Source organism: Podarcis vaucheri (genome assembly GCF_965113315.1).
Source record: "Podarcis vaucheri genome assembly, chromosome: 2".
NCBI lineage: Eukaryota > Metazoa > Chordata > Lepidosauria > Squamata > Lacertidae > Podarcis > Podarcis vaucheri.
This window is the reverse complement of record NC_138760.1, coordinates 111,035,624-111,052,001: the sequence shown is the minus strand read 5'-3', so window position 1 is coordinate 111,052,001 and position 16,378 is coordinate 111,035,624. Positions and strand designations below refer to the sequence as shown.

The 16,378-nt window shown below is 48.0% G+C and overlaps 1 protein-coding gene across 1 annotated transcript in view; it reads left to right on the top strand.

Annotated features, from left to right (window-relative positions):
* The window catches only part of LAMB2 (laminin subunit beta 2), a 60,624-nt gene extending 51,325 nt beyond the window's left edge, over positions 1–9,299 (top strand). The window contains exons 30-33 of the mRNA XM_082209179.1: positions 821–962; positions 3,110–3,286; positions 6,232–6,391; positions 8,724–9,299. Of these exons, the coding sequence (XP_082065305.1) occupies positions 821–962; positions 3,110–3,286; positions 6,232–6,391; positions 8,724–8,860 (616 nt within the window). The 3' untranslated portion in view covers positions 8,861–9,299. The remainder of the gene's footprint in view (positions 1–820; positions 963–3,109; positions 3,287–6,231; positions 6,392–8,723) is intronic.
* The last annotated feature ends 7,079 nt before the right edge of the window (positions 9,300–16,378 follow it).

Sequence of the window (16,378 nt, the reverse complement as noted above, 5' to 3'; positions counted from 1 at the left end):
TCGGGTTAAGAACTTTGCTTCAGGATGAGAACATAAATCGTGCAGCAGCAGCAAGAGGCCCCATTAGCTAAAGTGGTGCTTCAGGTTAAGAACAGTTTCAGGTTAAGAACAGACCTCCAGAACGAATTATGTTCTTAACCTGAGGTACCACTGTACAAAACAAATTAACTATGCAGAGCTAAAAACCGAACAGCAGGTCAAAATGGCAAAACTGACCAGATAGCTCAGGAACCAAAAAAAAAACAAAACTTTAATAAAGAACGGGGAAAATTTACAATTTACTTGAGAGACCACTGTAAGCAGATGAAAACATTAGCAGGATTGTAATAATGTGATATAGAAATTACTATGGACAAAATGGAGAGACATAAAACTTGGATGATGAAATAATATACATTTGAAAAGGTTGATAATAGGATCCATGGAGGGGAAGGTGGGAAGTCTAGAGATACAGAGAAATCTCTAAATATGGATACGTATTTGGCAATGTTATAACTCTACACTTGTAAAATCAACTAAAAAATTATTTCAAAAATAAAAACCGAACAGTGGGGAACACAAATGGTCAGCACAAAAACGTTCAGGGAGAAGCTAAAGCAACCAGATTCGTTTTCAGGGCTCTCTTTCATCCAGAGAGAGGGCTTGGCACAGATCTCGGAGGAGGGGAGGGAAGTAAACTACACCTGTACACAGAGATCACACCTGGCAAATGACTATTCTATTACTCCCATGGATTTGTCATCCTGGCTATCGCAGCAGTGGGGCCGCTAGTGCACATAGCTCTGGGCTCACACTTGCCGCACGTTCTTCCCGTTTGCAGCGCTCGAGCAGAGAGCGTAAAGACTGCAGCCGAAGCAGTGAAGAAGGCTCTGGACGACGCCAAACGGGCTCAAAGCGCCGCCGAGAAAGCCATCCGCAACGCAGCCAGTGACATCTACAACACCGAGAATGTCGTGAATAGGGTAAGCCCCGTCGCAGTGCGCAGCCCTCCCCTGAAAGTGTACCAGAATCATACATTGAGAAGGACTTGGAACATAATTAGATAAAGGTAAAGGCGCTCATCAAGGGACGCGGGTGGCGCTGTGGGTAAAAGCCTCAGCGCCTAGGGCTTGCCGATCGAAAGGTCGGCGGTTCGAATCCCCGCGACGGGGTGCGCTCCCGCTGCTCGGTCCCAGCGCCTGCCAACCTAGCAGTTCGAAAGCACCCCCGGGGTGCAAGTAGATAAATAGGTACCGCTTACCAGCGGGAAGGTAAACGGCGTTCCGTGTGCTGCGCTGGCTCGCCAGATGCAGCTTTGTCACGCTGGCCACGTGACCCGGAAGTGTCTCCGGACAGCGCTGGCCCCCGGCCTCTTGAGTGAGATGGGCGCACAAACCCCAGAGTCTGTCAAGACTGGCCCGTTCGGGCAGGGGTACCTTTACCTTTACCTAAAGGCGCTCATCTCACTTTACAGGCCAAGGGAGCCGGCATTTGTCCGCAGGCAGTTTTTCCAAGTCATGACTAAAAACCATCAAAACCAGAGCAGCTCACAGAAACGCCGTTTACCTTCCCGCCAGAGTGGTACCTATTTATCTATGTGCACTGGTGTGCTTTCAAACTGCTAGGTTGGCAGGAGCAGGGACCAGGCAACAGGAGCTCACCCCGTTGCGGGGATTTGAACCGCCAACCTTCTGATTGGCAATCCCAAGCTCTGTGGTTTAGACCACAGCACCACTCACGTGCCTTGGAACATAATTAGCTGCCCTTATACCCAGTCAGACCCTGGACAATTCAGTATCAGACGCTGCCATCTCACTGCTCACCCCTCATTCTGGATTGTTTATGAGCCAAGTTGAAAAGCACAGGTCCCAATGACCTACTTCCTATTTCTCTCTGTTCGGAGAACTGCCCTTTCATTCTTACTCTTTGCTTCCTGCAACTTAACCAATTCCTGATCCACAAGAGGACTTCTCCTCTTATTCCTTGACTGCCACGCTTACTGGGGAGTCTTTGGTGAGGTACTTTGCGGAAAGCTTTTTGAAAACCCAAGTCCAAAGAAGCAAGGTGAGTAGTACCCTGGACAGCTCCAAGAAGCAACAAGGCTGAGTGCTTGTCTGCAATTCCACTTCTCTAGAAAGCATGGGTCCGAGTGCTTTTTCCACTTGACCCACATTTTCTAGGCATGGAACCAAGCAGTTTTGCCTTTGCCCCACTGCTCCCCCCGTCCCCGAAAACCTGCTCTTTAGTGCTAAATCTGAACAAACAACACTCCGCAAAAACCAACAACCCAGTTGTTTGTTCCAATCCAGTGCTAACAATTGGGTTTCCCTGGGGGGAAGCAGTGGCGCAAATGGAGATGTGGGTGAACCCTCAGTCTTAATTAGGCCTACAGCATCCTTGGAGCAGTTAGCCCCACCCCCAAGGAGAGGAGCCTTTACTTTTAAAGGGGAGGTGTCAATTTAATGAGTTGTGGATTCCATTGATACAGTGCATCTTTTGTGGTCAGGACATAAGATAAGGCACAGACGTGTCTTCTCTGTTCTACTGGTGTAGTCAGGGTCATCCCTGCCGTCACAAACTGCTAAAGGAGAGGGTTCTGAGCACAGCCGGGTTTTTGTTTATACATTGACTCAGAGCTCAAGTTAATGGATATTAGCTAAGGAAAAATAGGGATTTTGGTGCAGTTTCAAACTGCCTGCACAGTCAGTTTTGGGTTTGGGAAACCCATTCCTTCACCCTATGGAGTCTCAAAGCAGTTAACAATCTCCTTTCCCTTCCTCCCCCACAACAAACACTCTGTGAGGTGAGTGGGGCTGAGAGACTTCAGGGAAGTGTGACTGGCCCAAGGTCACCCAGCAGCTGCATGTGGAGGAGCGGAGACACGAACCCGGTTCCCCAGATTACGTGACTACCGCTCTTAACCACTACACCACACTGGCTTGTGGAGGGGCACCAGAGGTTGGGTCAGGGGGCATCAGAAGCTGGTCCATGATGCCCTCTAAATCCCCTGAATCGTAACATCTCCTCTGTGAGGTCAGCTCTCTCATGTAGGATGGGGAAGACCTTCCCACAATGGTGAGAGGCAGCAGACCTTCTCCAGCTTCTCATCTTGCCTCCCTTCTCCCTTCAGATCCAGCAGCAGACCGCAAGCGCCGAAGGTCAGCTGGCTGAAGCCATGGAGCGTGTGGGTCACCTTGACAAGCAGGTGGATGCGCTCAAGATGAAACGGGCCAACAACAGCCTGGCCGCCACGCGAGCGGAGGAGACAGCCAGCGCTGCCAGGGACCGAGCTGGCGAAGCCGAACAGGTACGCGAGGCTGGGCTTGAGAAGGTCCAGGAGTCTGGCAAAGATGGATAAGCAGCTGTCTCCTGGGTTAGGACTGAGAGGACAGGTGAAGGAAGCATCCTTGCTGCGTTGTGTACACACAGGGTGCGAATAGGTGGCTGCCTACGCAGCAGTATAAGTTTGAGTTTCATTTTATTTTTATTTTGCAAGGTTTTCTCCCATGTTTCGTCATACAAGCGCCAGGCAGCTTGCAGTGAATAATGCAAAACAAGTATTTCTTATGCAAATTGGTACATGGAAATGCTTCACGTTCTTTAGCTGGTACTTCGTGTATCCTCTTTGCCTTGTTATTTTGGTGACGCTGCTGCCTACTCCATTTGTTTTTTCATTCGTTTGGCTCCAGGAATTCAGTCTTGCCAGTTTCATCCTAATGTCTTAAAAAGGTAAAGGGACCCCTGACCATTAGGTCCAGTCGTGACCGACTCTGTTTACTGGCCGAGGGAGCTGCCGTACAGCTTCTGGCGAACCAGAGCTGCACACGGAAACGCCATTTACCTTCCTGCCAGAGCGGTACCTATTTATCTACTTGCACTTTGACGTGCTTTCAAACTGATAGGTTGGCAGGAGCAGGGACTGGCCAATGGGAGCTCACCCCGTCGCGGGGATTCGAACCTCCGACCTTCTGATGTCTTATAGGTCTTATAATAATAATAATGTCTTATTAGAAACTACCAAGTGTGTCCACAAACTCTCGTTGCTATAATACTGAGCTGCAGCACACAATTGCAATGTGTTTCCTCCAACGAGCCCAGCCTCACCCCCAGAATATCTTCTCCCCGCTTCACCTAACGGGGTTGTTAGGAGGGTAGCTAAGGCTGAGAGATGGTGACTAGCTGTCAGTTTCTCTGGGTGCTTGTGATTCCTGCTAAATTACTCAGAGGGTGAAATTGACTGACTGTTTGGAGGCAATCAGACAAATGAAGATGGCGTCAGAGATGCTCCTTCACCCAGATGCTCTGCCAACCACCGTGGCCAAGAGGCAGCTGTGCCTTAAGAGGGACGTCCGCCTACTTTTTGAGACTGCAGGCATGTTACGTAAAACAGGTGGAAAATAATCCTTACCTGTCAGAAAAACATCAGAGGAGATTTTGCTGGTGTCTCTCCCGTCACTTCTATCTTTTGGTATATTGGCAGTTTGTTTATTTTGATTGTTAAGATATCAATTAAAATATATTTTTTTAAAAAAAGAAGAAAAAATAAACAGTGGGATTCAACTCACCAGTCCCATCAGCGGAAGGCTTGTGCAACAAGGTTCTAGCTCCTCACCCCACCCCTCTAATTGGCTTGGGGGTCTGGGTGCTCAGAGAACCCCTGAAACAGCATGTGGGGCAGTGGGCGGCGGATCTTTCCACCTAACAAGCTGAAATGCTTGCCCTGATGGAACGATCACCTTAGTGCAACATTGATTGCCTCCCAAGGCTGTGTGGCTGGGTCCCCGCTGAAGCCTCTGGCAGATAGAGCCAGGCTGATAGCCTCCTGTCTTCCTTCAGCAACCGGACCCTGTCAGTTTCACGTCTCTATGTGTTCCTTTGGAATCATGGAAGTTGGGAGGAACCTAAGAGGCCGACCCCAAACTCCAAGAACTAGGACTGACCACCCCTCAGTTCCTGTTTCGGATCCATCCATGCAGCCTAGCCCCGTAAAGTGCCACAAGCCGAGGCATGGGAGGGACCTGGAGAGAAAATAGCTGATGATTCCAGGAATTACAAGAATTGGGAGGGGAGAGCATGGCACCCTGTTTCTTACAGTGGCCAACCAGATGTCACAAACAGGAGGCACAACCCTCGGGAGGTAGCGAAAAGCAACAACTCCACCATCACTGGCCGCTCTCATCTACGATGGCATTCCTTCCTGGCCTCATTTACAAGATTTTAGAATTCTTAGTTCCCCAAGGCAGGGACTTGTCCCCTTGCACCCTGAAAAGTACTATACACATTGATGTTGCTGTTGAATGAATGAGTGAGTGAATGAAAATTGGACTCAGCAAGATGATTGGCATGAACAAAACTCATTGTGCTGGTCCTGGAGGCTAACCGAGAGTCGAGGTCCGAGTCCAGTCCGAGGGCGAGGGTGCGGGATGGAGGCTGTCCGTCAAAGCTGAAACGGGGTCCAAGGCAGGGAGTCGGGTGGGGTCAGGAGCTCCGGCAGAAGAGCAGGACAGGGTGCAGGCAGGAACAGGCTACCAACAATGTTGCTCCCGCAATTTAGGCCTGGGGCTGGCTGGCTTTTATCTGCCCCGAGGCACAGGGCAGCCCTGATCCTCTGGAGACTCGCCTCTCCTGGCCTGGAGGCAAGCACTCCTCCTACAGGAACTTAGTTCCCTCCGCCTCTCTGCCCTGAGTCTCTGCAGCTCAGGAGAGGCTGGAGGGTTATCGGACCCAGAGGCAACCTCAGCTTCCTCTGACAGGGCTGAGAGTGGAGCAGCTGCAGGCAATGGGTCCTCCATCCCCTCAGGAGCCAGAGCAGACTCAGCTGATGCCTGCACCTGAGGATCCAGCACAGGTGAGGACCCTTCAGGCTGAAGCCCCAGCCCCGGCTCAGCTGGTTCTGGAGGCGGGGAATCCTGTGCACGCTGGGATTCCTCAGGTTCAACCTCTGAGTCCAAATCCCAGACCATCACACTTATCCACTAAGTCAGGCATCAGCCTGTCCAGATATTGTTCGGACTCCAATACCCTATTACCCCCAGTCAGGGGTTGTGGGGGTTGTAGTCGGACAACATCTGGAGGGCCACACAGGGTCGCCCACGCCTGCACTAAAGTCCTTCCAGAGGAGGCCCATTTCCTGCCTTTTCTTCCTGCCATCTTCCTTGCAACGCTCCAGAGGTGGTGGGAAGCATAACGCTGCTGCACCGAGGCCTGCAGTTCCTGCTCACCGCTTGGCCCTTATTTCCCGCTGCATCTCAGTTGCTGGACGGGACGCTGGGTGACCAGTACCGCACCATGAAGGACCTAGTGGAACGCAAGGCCCAGCACGTGGTCCGGGCCCGGCAGAAAGCAGAGCGCCTACGGGACGAGGCCAAGGGCCTGCTGCGCGACGCGCATGACAAGCTGCAAAGGCTGAGTGGTAAGTGCCCGGGAGAAATATATTATCTGGGGTGGTGTGTGACATTTCTGGGTCGTCCCCCCCCCCCATAAACTGGGCTTCACACAATTCTGTGCCTTCTGGACTCTCAGTAAATAATAATACCCTGCCCGTCTGGTTGGGTTTCCCCAGCCATTCTGGGCAGCTCCCAACAGAATAATAATAATAATAATAATAATAATAATAATAATAATAATACCCTGCCCGTCTGGTTGGGTTTCCCCAGCCACTCTGGGCAGCTCCCAACAGAATAATAATAATAATAATAATAATAATAATAATAATAATAATAAGACAAAACATCAAACATTAAAAGCTTCCCTAAACAGGGCTGCCTTCAGATGTCTTTTAAAGATAGGATAGCTGCTTATTTCCTTCACATCTGGTGGGAGGGCGTTCCACAGGGCCCTCTGCCTGGTTCCCTGTAGCTTTGCTTCTCACAGTGAGGGAACCGCCAGAAGGCCCTCAGCACTGGACCTCAGTGCCTGGGCAGAACAATGGGGATGGAGACGCGTCTTCAGGTATACTGGGCCAAGGCCACATGAACTAGTTTCATTTGGTTTGTACGCCGCTTCCAAAATCTAGGTTTCCAAAGATTCTCTCCATCACCATCACACACAAATAGATTGGGGTGATGGAACCAGGGAAAGGAAGACCATAAATTTTGAGAGTGGGCAGGAGAAGGACAGGGAGCTACATGAGATGCTGAAACTGCTCTTTGATTGTGGGAAGCCCAGCCCAGCCCTGCCTTTTGGTGTCTTCAGTTTGCTTATTTACTTATTTTATGTATGCATAAATTTCCATACTGCTAAACCAAGAAAGGGGCGGAGAGATCTTCTCAAAGCAGTGCGCATAAAATCATAATTAAACACCTATAAAGACAAAGCTCGGAATAACATAAAACCGAGACACGTGGCAGAGCAAGTTTATGTAAATAAAAATGTTCTGAACTGGAATCTGAAAACTAAACACTGACACTGCCAGCCTAATATACAGAGAATTCCATAATACAAGTGGAATTTCATCAGGCTGCCCATCTCTCTTGTGGTGGATAGAACCGTAAAGAGCCATTTCCATTTAGAAAGCTGATAAACCCCCCAAAGATCCCATTCTGTGACACAGGACACGCTTGGATAGAAAACCTGCGAACAGGCAGAACAGGCAGCAAGCCCTGGATGTTGCAGGAGAGAGGAGATATGGGAAAGCAGAAAGCAGAGGAAGACTGCTGAGGAAGAATGGGAGTCTAGACTCTTGTGGGAAGCGGGGCCCTTCCTGCAGAAGTAAGGTATTAGGAGGCGAAGGGCAGAGCTGTGGGCAATCTCCCTGTCAGACCCAAGCAACTTGTGCAGGATTCAGCATCCTGGGAATCTCAGCACTGCGAGGGGACTTGGAATTGTTGCTTTTCTCTTCCTAAAACAGCAGGAGGTGCCCTGCCCTAGCTCATGCTACCTTCTTGGCGAATGCCAACCTCCGGCAAAGCTAGGCAGCTTGCCCGGGATCTATAGATCACGGCAGCCAAGCCTCAGACCCAGCACACACGCTCCTTAATCCACCCTCTCCATGGCTCTCTGGGCAGTTTGAGTTTCCAGTGGGGAGGCTGACACAAACATTCTTGATGGAGGGTGGTGGGGAAACCTCTTGCCCAAAGGGGCACGTGCCTTGACTGCGTCTGCAGGCCTCTACTCATTATGTCACCCTCTCTGCATAAAGGGTGAAATATACTCGGAGTCAAGAGTGGATTTCATGCCCTTTATTCAGCTCATAGTGATGAGGAGGAATGGAAGTTCCCCCAGAATGTCTGCCTTATATACATTATTTACACAATGGGCCCCACGTGATTGGCTAATTCCAGGATTCTCCTGCAGGCCAATCAGGTTGCGGATTCCCTTCCACCTGGAGCTGGATTGGGTGGCTCCTGTGGTCCAATCAGACTGCTGCATTCTGAATCCTATTGTTCTAGGACCAATCAGACTGCTGCATTCTGAATCCTATTGTTCTAGGACCAATCAGACTGCTGCATTCTGAATCCTATTTACTCAGTACATAACAAAGAGCTTCCACTTGCACAACAGAACTTTCTCTACCCTCCTGTTCCAAATCTGTTCTGGGGATCTGGAGCGGATTTGCTGTTGGGGGAGGGAACACACAAGGAGAGGCTGGCTGTGACCTCCTTGTCTGGAACTGCGACAGAGACACCAACGTGGAACTGTCCCTTCAGAGGCAGGTTTCAGGGAGGGGACGGTTTTAGCAGCCCATCTTTCCCTTAACTTTTCTCCATTTTGTTGCTGCGGTTCTCCTCCCTGTCCCTATTCAGCGCTGGAAGAAACGTATGAAGAAAATGAGAGGCTGCTGCAGGAGAAAGCAGCCCAACTGGACGGGCTTGAGGCCAAGATGAGGGTCATCTTGGGAGACATCAATCAGCAGATCCAAATCTACAACACCTGCCAGTGATGCGCCGTGGTTCTCTCTCTCTCTTTCTTCTCCCTTACCCACTCCCATTTTGTAAGTCCTATTCACTGCTGCCAGTCATGTGTTTGAATAAGTCTTGGCTACCCCTGCCTAGATCTAGCTTAGTGCCCGGAGCACCGCTTCCTGTGGCTCACCATTGCCACCATTGCTTGACTCTCACCCCAGCCTTCGTGGAAGCACAGCACTGCATACATCGAGGCTTCCTTAGGAAAATCCCTTCCCTGCCAACATCTGGCATGTAAGGAAGCACTTAAGATGCCATAGTGGAATTTTCCCGTTCTGGTTTTCTGCTGGTCTCTTGCTCAGAGCAATAACAGAACAGGGGAAGGGTTGCTGCATTGCCGTGCCTGTGTGTGATCTGCCCCAACCAAGGTGGCTTACACCTGTGTGTGAATAAAGGCCCAAAGGCTATTGCTCTCTGTGCTGTGTTGTCTTAGTCCTTCCTCTGCTCAAATCCTGGCTTGCCTTTCATAATTCACCCCAAAGTGTGTCTACACTTCTGTTTTGAACTGGAGCTGGGCCCTGGGGGAACTGATTTCGCATGACGTGAAATATATATAGCAGGGATGTGGAACCTGGAGCCCTCCAGTCATTATCAGACTACAGTTCCCATCATCCTATTTATACTCCGCCCATCTGGCTGGGTTTCCCCAGCTGCTTTGGGTGGCTTCCAACAAAATATCAAAAATACAATAAAACATCAGCCATTAAAAACTTCCCCAAACAGGGCTGCCTTAAGATGTCTTCTAAAAGTTAGATTACGGGACGCGGGTGGCGCTGTGGGTTAAACCACAGAGCCTAGGACTTGCCAATCAGAAGGTCGGCAGTTCGAATCCCTGCGACGGGGTGAGCTCCCGTTGCTCGGTCCTTCCTCCTGCCAACCTAGCAGTTTGAAAGCACGTCAGAGTGCAAGTAGATAAATAGGCACTGCTCCGGCGGGAAGGTAAACGGCGTTTCCGTGTGCTGCTCTGGTTCGCCAGAAGCGGCTTAGTCATGCTGGCCACATGACCCAGAAGCTGTATGCTGGCTCCCTCGGCCAATAAAGCGAGATGAGCACCGCAACCCCAGAGTCGGTCACGACTGGACCTAATGGTCAGGGGTCCCTTTACCTTTTAAAAGTTAGATTTATTTCCTTGACATCTGATGGGAGGGCGTTCCACAGGGTGGGTGCCACTACCGAGAAGGCCCTCTGCCTGGTTCCCTGTAACCTCACTTCTCGCAGTGAGGGAACCTCCAGAAGGCCCTCGGCGCTGGACCTCAGTGTCCGGGCTGAACGATGGGGGTGGAGACGCTCCTTCAGGTATACTGGACTGAGGCCATTTAGGGCTTTAAAGGTCAGCACCAACACTTTGAATTGTGCTCCGAAACGTACTGGGAGCTAATGTGTTATGTGGTCTTGGCTGATTGGAGTTGGAATTCAACAGGTTCCTCATCACTGCTCTAGGCCTTGGATTCCCAGATGTGGTCATCAATGATGTTTGCTGTGGCTACCGAATGAACACAGACGTGGGGGTCAGACAAGTAGCAAAGAGGTGGAGCACAGAGACAGAAAAAGCATCAAGACAGCAACAGAAACCATAAGAATCTCAGAGGCTTCCTGAATGGCACTAGTTTCTTGGAAGCCCACAAGAAAGGCGTGAAGCCCATTACCATTGTTTGTCCCCAAGCTATTGGTACCTCAGGTTACATACGCTTCAGGTTACAGACTCCACTAACCCAGAAATAGTACCTCGGATTAAGAACTTTGCTTCAGGATGAGAACAGAGATCGTGCTCTGGCTGTGCGGCAGCAGCAGGAGGTGAGGCCCCATTAGCTAAAGTGCTGCTTCAGGTCAAGAACAGTTTCAGGTTAAGAACAGACCTCTGGAACAAATTAAGTACTTAACCCGAGGTACCACTGTATAGCAGTGTTCCTCAAACCCCAGCTGTTGTTGGGGGCAGCGAATGCAACTGCATTGAATTTAGGATTTCTCTATGAGTATGTGTACCTGTGACAGCACACAGTAGGCCAACACCAGTGCTGCCCTACTAGAATAATCTTGTGCAAGGCTAATAGGGCAGGTCTGTCCTGTACGGCAATTTTGTGTTAAAATAGATTTGCTCTGTGGTGGCTGAAATGTCTTTGTTACCAAAGGTGAATTGCCCTCAGTTACCTCTTCCGCCTTGACGTTTGCAATGTAAGCTGCCCAGAGTGGCTGGGGAAACAGCCAGATGGGCAGAGTATAAATAATAAAATTATGCTGGTGATGATGTGTTAATCCATGACATTTGAGCCATTAGAATGGGTGAGGAATGGGCGGCTCGTAGATGCTTTTTTGACTCCTAACTTGCAGCCTTGACTATGGGTTGTAGTTCATTCGCATCTGAAGGGCTACAGGTCACACATACACACTAGAAACTTTGCTGCAGTTATCACCAACACTCACTAAAAATGCTGTCTACCAAAAAAAAAACAACCCACAGAATCATAGAGGTGGAGGGAACCTCAAAGGTAACCCAGTTCTTTTTTTAAAAAAATAATAAATTTTATTAGTATTTTCCATACAACAACACGAAAAATATCAAAAAATAACAATACACAAAACTCAACATTCAAAAAACAAAACAAAAAAATCCATATCTTACAAGTTAATAATATAAACATTAAAAAGAAAAACAAACTTTGACCCAGTTCAATACCCTGCCGATGCACAAAATCCACTACTACAACACCCTTGGGATATGTGGCTGGCCCAAATGGTGTTTTGAGTGATGGTGTTCATAATACTTCAGCTGTAATTTCATAATAGATGGAGCCATTCCATGTGTTCATTTCATTGACCCTCACATTGAAGGGCATAGAGAAGCCTGCCTAAACAGGAGCTTCGTGTGTACATTGGGGGTTTGCAAAGAGCAACAACACCTCCTTTGGAAAAAGGAAGTGGTACTACAAGACCATCACCATCCCATGCTGGTGTTATAGGCCCTAATTCAGCTGCTTATCCCTCTGCTACTGGATGTACAAAGGCATAGTATGTGGAGCCAGTGTGGTGTAGTGGTTAAGAGCGGTAGTCTTGTAATCTGGGGAACCGGGTTCACTCCTCCGCTCCTCCACATGCAGCTGCTGGGTGACCTTGGGCCAGTCACACTTCTCTGAAGTCTCTCAGCCCCACTCACCTCACAGAGTGTTTGTTGTGGGGGAGGAAGGGAAAGGAGAATGTTAGCCGCTTGGAGACTCCTTAGGGTGGTGATAAATTGGGATATCAAATCCAAACTCTTCTTACGCATCAGTTCTGGTGCTCAGGTATTTAAATTTGAAGTTGTTGTTCATCACAGCTCTTCATCTCTCATGCTAAGGAGAAACTTAGGAATCTTTTGAGCTGCTGACTTAACACAGGTCAGATGACACGGTACAGAAGAAAAAAAAAACATTTGAAAAGAATCGGAATGCTGTCAGTCACAGGGAGGATATATAACTAGTATGCATTGGCAGGCTGTCAGTAGTGTTGCTGTGGTGTCAGTCAAGGTTATCACCGGTTAATAACAAAATAATGCTTATGAGGGTAGTAATTAGCCCCAGCCAGCATGGCTGATGGTCAGGGATGATGATGGGTGATGTAGTTCAATGCCATGTTGACTATCCCTGGGCCTCTAATATTCGAGGTAAAACAGTCTCAAAGTCTCCCATGGCATTTTTGACAGAGTTTCAGTCTCAGTGTCACTTCTCAGGTTTCTTCATGGTTGACAGGGCATTGGTGCTAATGGTACAGTACCAGCTCATTTCAATCTCGTTGCCATAGTGCCAATGGCACATAATACCAGGACTGTCAGTGACTGGCATCTATTTGGTTGCCATGGCAGCACCGTGGTTGCTATGGTACCGATCTAGGTGTCGGCATCCTAGCTATTTTGCCACTGTCTTAAGAATGTAGAGACGCTTGTGATAGGAGCAGATGCAAGATCGCTAAACATGGGCTAGTTCTGTCTATAACCACCACCAGCTAATCTGTTGATCCCACGATCATGGTGATTTATAAAAGTAGGGCTTTTTTTTCACGTAAGTTATTAGGTAAACAGGAAAATGTGTACAGAAAGTGGTATTCATTTTACTGAGTACTAATTTTTTTACTGAGTACTAATTTTTCTCAAGTTTATTTAGGTAGCCAGTAACACAATTATCCTTAGACAAGACGTCTGAACATTTTCCTAAACTTTCTTCCTTTTTTCTAACAGGATGCAGTGAGCACACAGACCTAGAATCAGTTTTTGCACCCAGCCAATTTAAAATGTACTAGAGACTATGCCTTGTTTGGAACCAAGAACGTTCACAATGCCTGGAAGAATTCCACATATAATGAAATAATTGGTGGAAACAAAATGGGGCAGTGGGGGTAGAATTGACAGTGCAAAATGTGTGTATGTGAGGGGAAACTTGTTTTTTCAAATATTGCTTAGATAAAAAACCATTTATGAAGCCCAAAACTTTAGTCCATCTGCTGTGTATTATATACCAACATTTCCTTCCTCTTAGCTGCTGTGAGGTACTACATCATAATTGGCCATCTCTCTCTTTCGGTAATGTTTCTGACCACCACTGACAAACTGACCTTTCAGCAATACTGTATGTGGCTACATGAAGATGTATGTACCCATTTAACTTCACACAAGGTAGATGAGGTGCAAATCCATGAGTATCTATAATAATTTTAACATGATGCAAACTACATAGGAAAACAATATTATTAGTGACAACTACAGGTGACTCTCAACTTATCCCCGGGTTACATTCCAGGGATAATGCATAAAGCCAAATCCATATATAGTCAAAACACACTAGGTTCAATTGCAGGTGGAATTGCTAGTCTATTTTCATGGACACCCATCCCCTTCACCACCTAGCAGCAGCAGCAGCAGCAGCAGTAGTAGTAGTAGCAGCGGCAGCCGCTGCCACCAAATGCATAAAGCTGAATGTGTGCAGGTTAAATGTGTGCAAGTTGCAAGTTACCAGTACAGTGGTACCTCGGGTTACAGACGCTTCAGGTTAGACTCTGCTAACCCAGAAATAGTACCTTGGGTTAAGAACTTTCCTCAGGATGAGAACAGAAATTGCACAGTGGCGGCAGGGGGGCGGTGGGAGGCCCTATTAGCTAAAGTGGTACCTCAGGTTAAGAACAGTTTCAGGTTAAGAACAGACCTCCCGAACGAATTAAGTTCTTAACCTGAGGTACCACTGTACAGAGAAAAATATGCAAAAAGCTAGTACAGTCTAAAACGGTACATATGCTCAATAGGCTTACAGGCTATGTTTGTTACCTCAGCGGAAGTTTGTTTTTATTTCCAGCAAATAGGAACAGGTTGAAATATAGGGGAAATAATAATTATCCAAAGTGAGTACTACAGCTTCCTATCAATATGCAACTACTGTATTGCTTAGTAATTGGGTGCAACAGATGAGGATGAATTCAGACAACAAACTACTTTCCAGTTACAAAGCTTCCCTGACCCCTTGTATGTTGGGTCCACATGACACCCAAGTTCAGCGCTATCTTATAATGGGGTTCACACACACCCCTTCACTGCTAACCAGCCCTCCATATTAGCCTCCCATGCACAACACATCCTGCCTTTTATCAAGGGAAGGAGTGGGAACTGGCATTTGCTAGAGGCAAGAGAGGCTAAGGCTTTATCCTCAAGTGGAAATAAAGCTGCTTATCACTGTTAACATGTAAAACCTTGTCATCCAGGAACAGAGGTAAAGTACATGGTAGACAGGTAAGGAGGCCCTAGCTCTATACTCAGGTAGTGTTGTTGTTGTTTAGTCGTTTAGTCATGTCCGACTCTTTGTGACCCCATGGACCAGAGCACGCCAGGCACTTCTGTCTTCCACTGCCTCCTGCAGTTTGGTCAAACTCATGCTGGTAGCTTCGAGAACACTGTCCAACCATCTCGTCCTCTGTCGTCCTCTTCTCCTTGTGCCCTCCATCTTTCCCAGCAGCAGGCTCTTTTCCAGGGAGTCGTCTCTTCTCATGAAGTGGCCAAAGTATTGGAACCTCAGCTTCACGATCTGTCCTTCCAGTGAGCAGGTAGTGTAGCCAAATCCAAAAGAGGGCAAAGCTCCTGCACCTTTAATGCAGAGGGAATTTCAGCAGGTGTAGCTTATCATGCAAACTACATCCACTGAAATGCTTTCATCTGGGGGGGGAGGGGCTCTGTCCTCTCTTGCATCCGGCCACCCTGTCTCCAAGTAAGGTTGGGGAAAACTCCTGTCTGAATACTCCTGGAGAGTCACTGTAGACAATGTAGTTGGTGGTCGGATTCAGTGTTAAAACAGTTGCCTGTATTTACGGTAAATAGCTTTTTCTCCTTGTTTGATAGCTCCGAGACTTACAATAATATGATCCTCTTAATATTAAACATTGTCATACCATACAGATGCTACATTTTCATCCATTTTTTTCCTACCTAGCCTTATTTTGTTAGAAATTAAGCTTTCGCCATAACATCAAAATATGATCTGCAAGTCTCTTGAGAATATTTTTGCACGGATTGCATTTGTTAATGCTGTTTGTATGTTGTCACTCACATAAATAAATTTTGCTCATGATGAAAGCACACACAGGCATTATCTGAAAATATATTATTGTAAATACACATGCATTTCCAGTGTCTTCTGTGCATAGAATAACATTGGGATGCTTGTATCTGCAAGGAACCATATTAGTCCTAATAGGCAAAGCAGAGGGGTGTTGAGAAGCACTAGAGAGATTATTCAGTGTCTGTTAGCAGGCAAAATATGCAAACGGTCATAGTGCAGCAAAGGGAACCTAACCCTAACCCAGTCAGTAGATGGGGCAAAACCTTGGGATCTGTTTTATTCACAAGCAATTTTTTTCTTTTTTCTTTTGCACCGTTTGGGGACATACTAGCAAACCTGTAAATGTTTTTCTCCCAGTCATTAAGACAAAAAAAGGGGGGAGGGTTATGGCCCCAAATATCAACACTGGCAAGATGCAAAAAAATCGGTTCCAGGTGTGTTCCTGCGGGCGAAAAAAACCGACCAATACAATGGAGGGGTGTGCAGCGAAGTCTTGCTTTTATGTCAGCCTTGCTGTTTACGAAGCCAACTGAGGAGAAGCCGTCTTAAGGCAGGAAGAAAAACGAAACCCTTACAAAGCGCTGAAATCAGAAAGCAAGGGGGTGGAAGTATGAAATTTGACGTGAAACACGACTGCAGCTTCGGAAACAACGGAGTTTGCCGCCTATGCCCACGCTTCACCCCCGGACTAGCCACTCCAGAGCTCGCCCAGCGGCGCCTGACGGCCCCGCCGTTGCTACCCGGTCTACTTATAGCCCGGTTGCCATGGGCTCGTCCTGTGACGCCACGCGAACCGGAGCAGATTCTTCCGCGCCGCCCCCCACCCACACTCCACCAGAGCGCGCGTGCGCGGAGAGAACGTTTTCCCCTCGCCACGTGACGCCGCCCACTTATTTATTTATTTATCGGCTCACTCTCTCTCTCTCT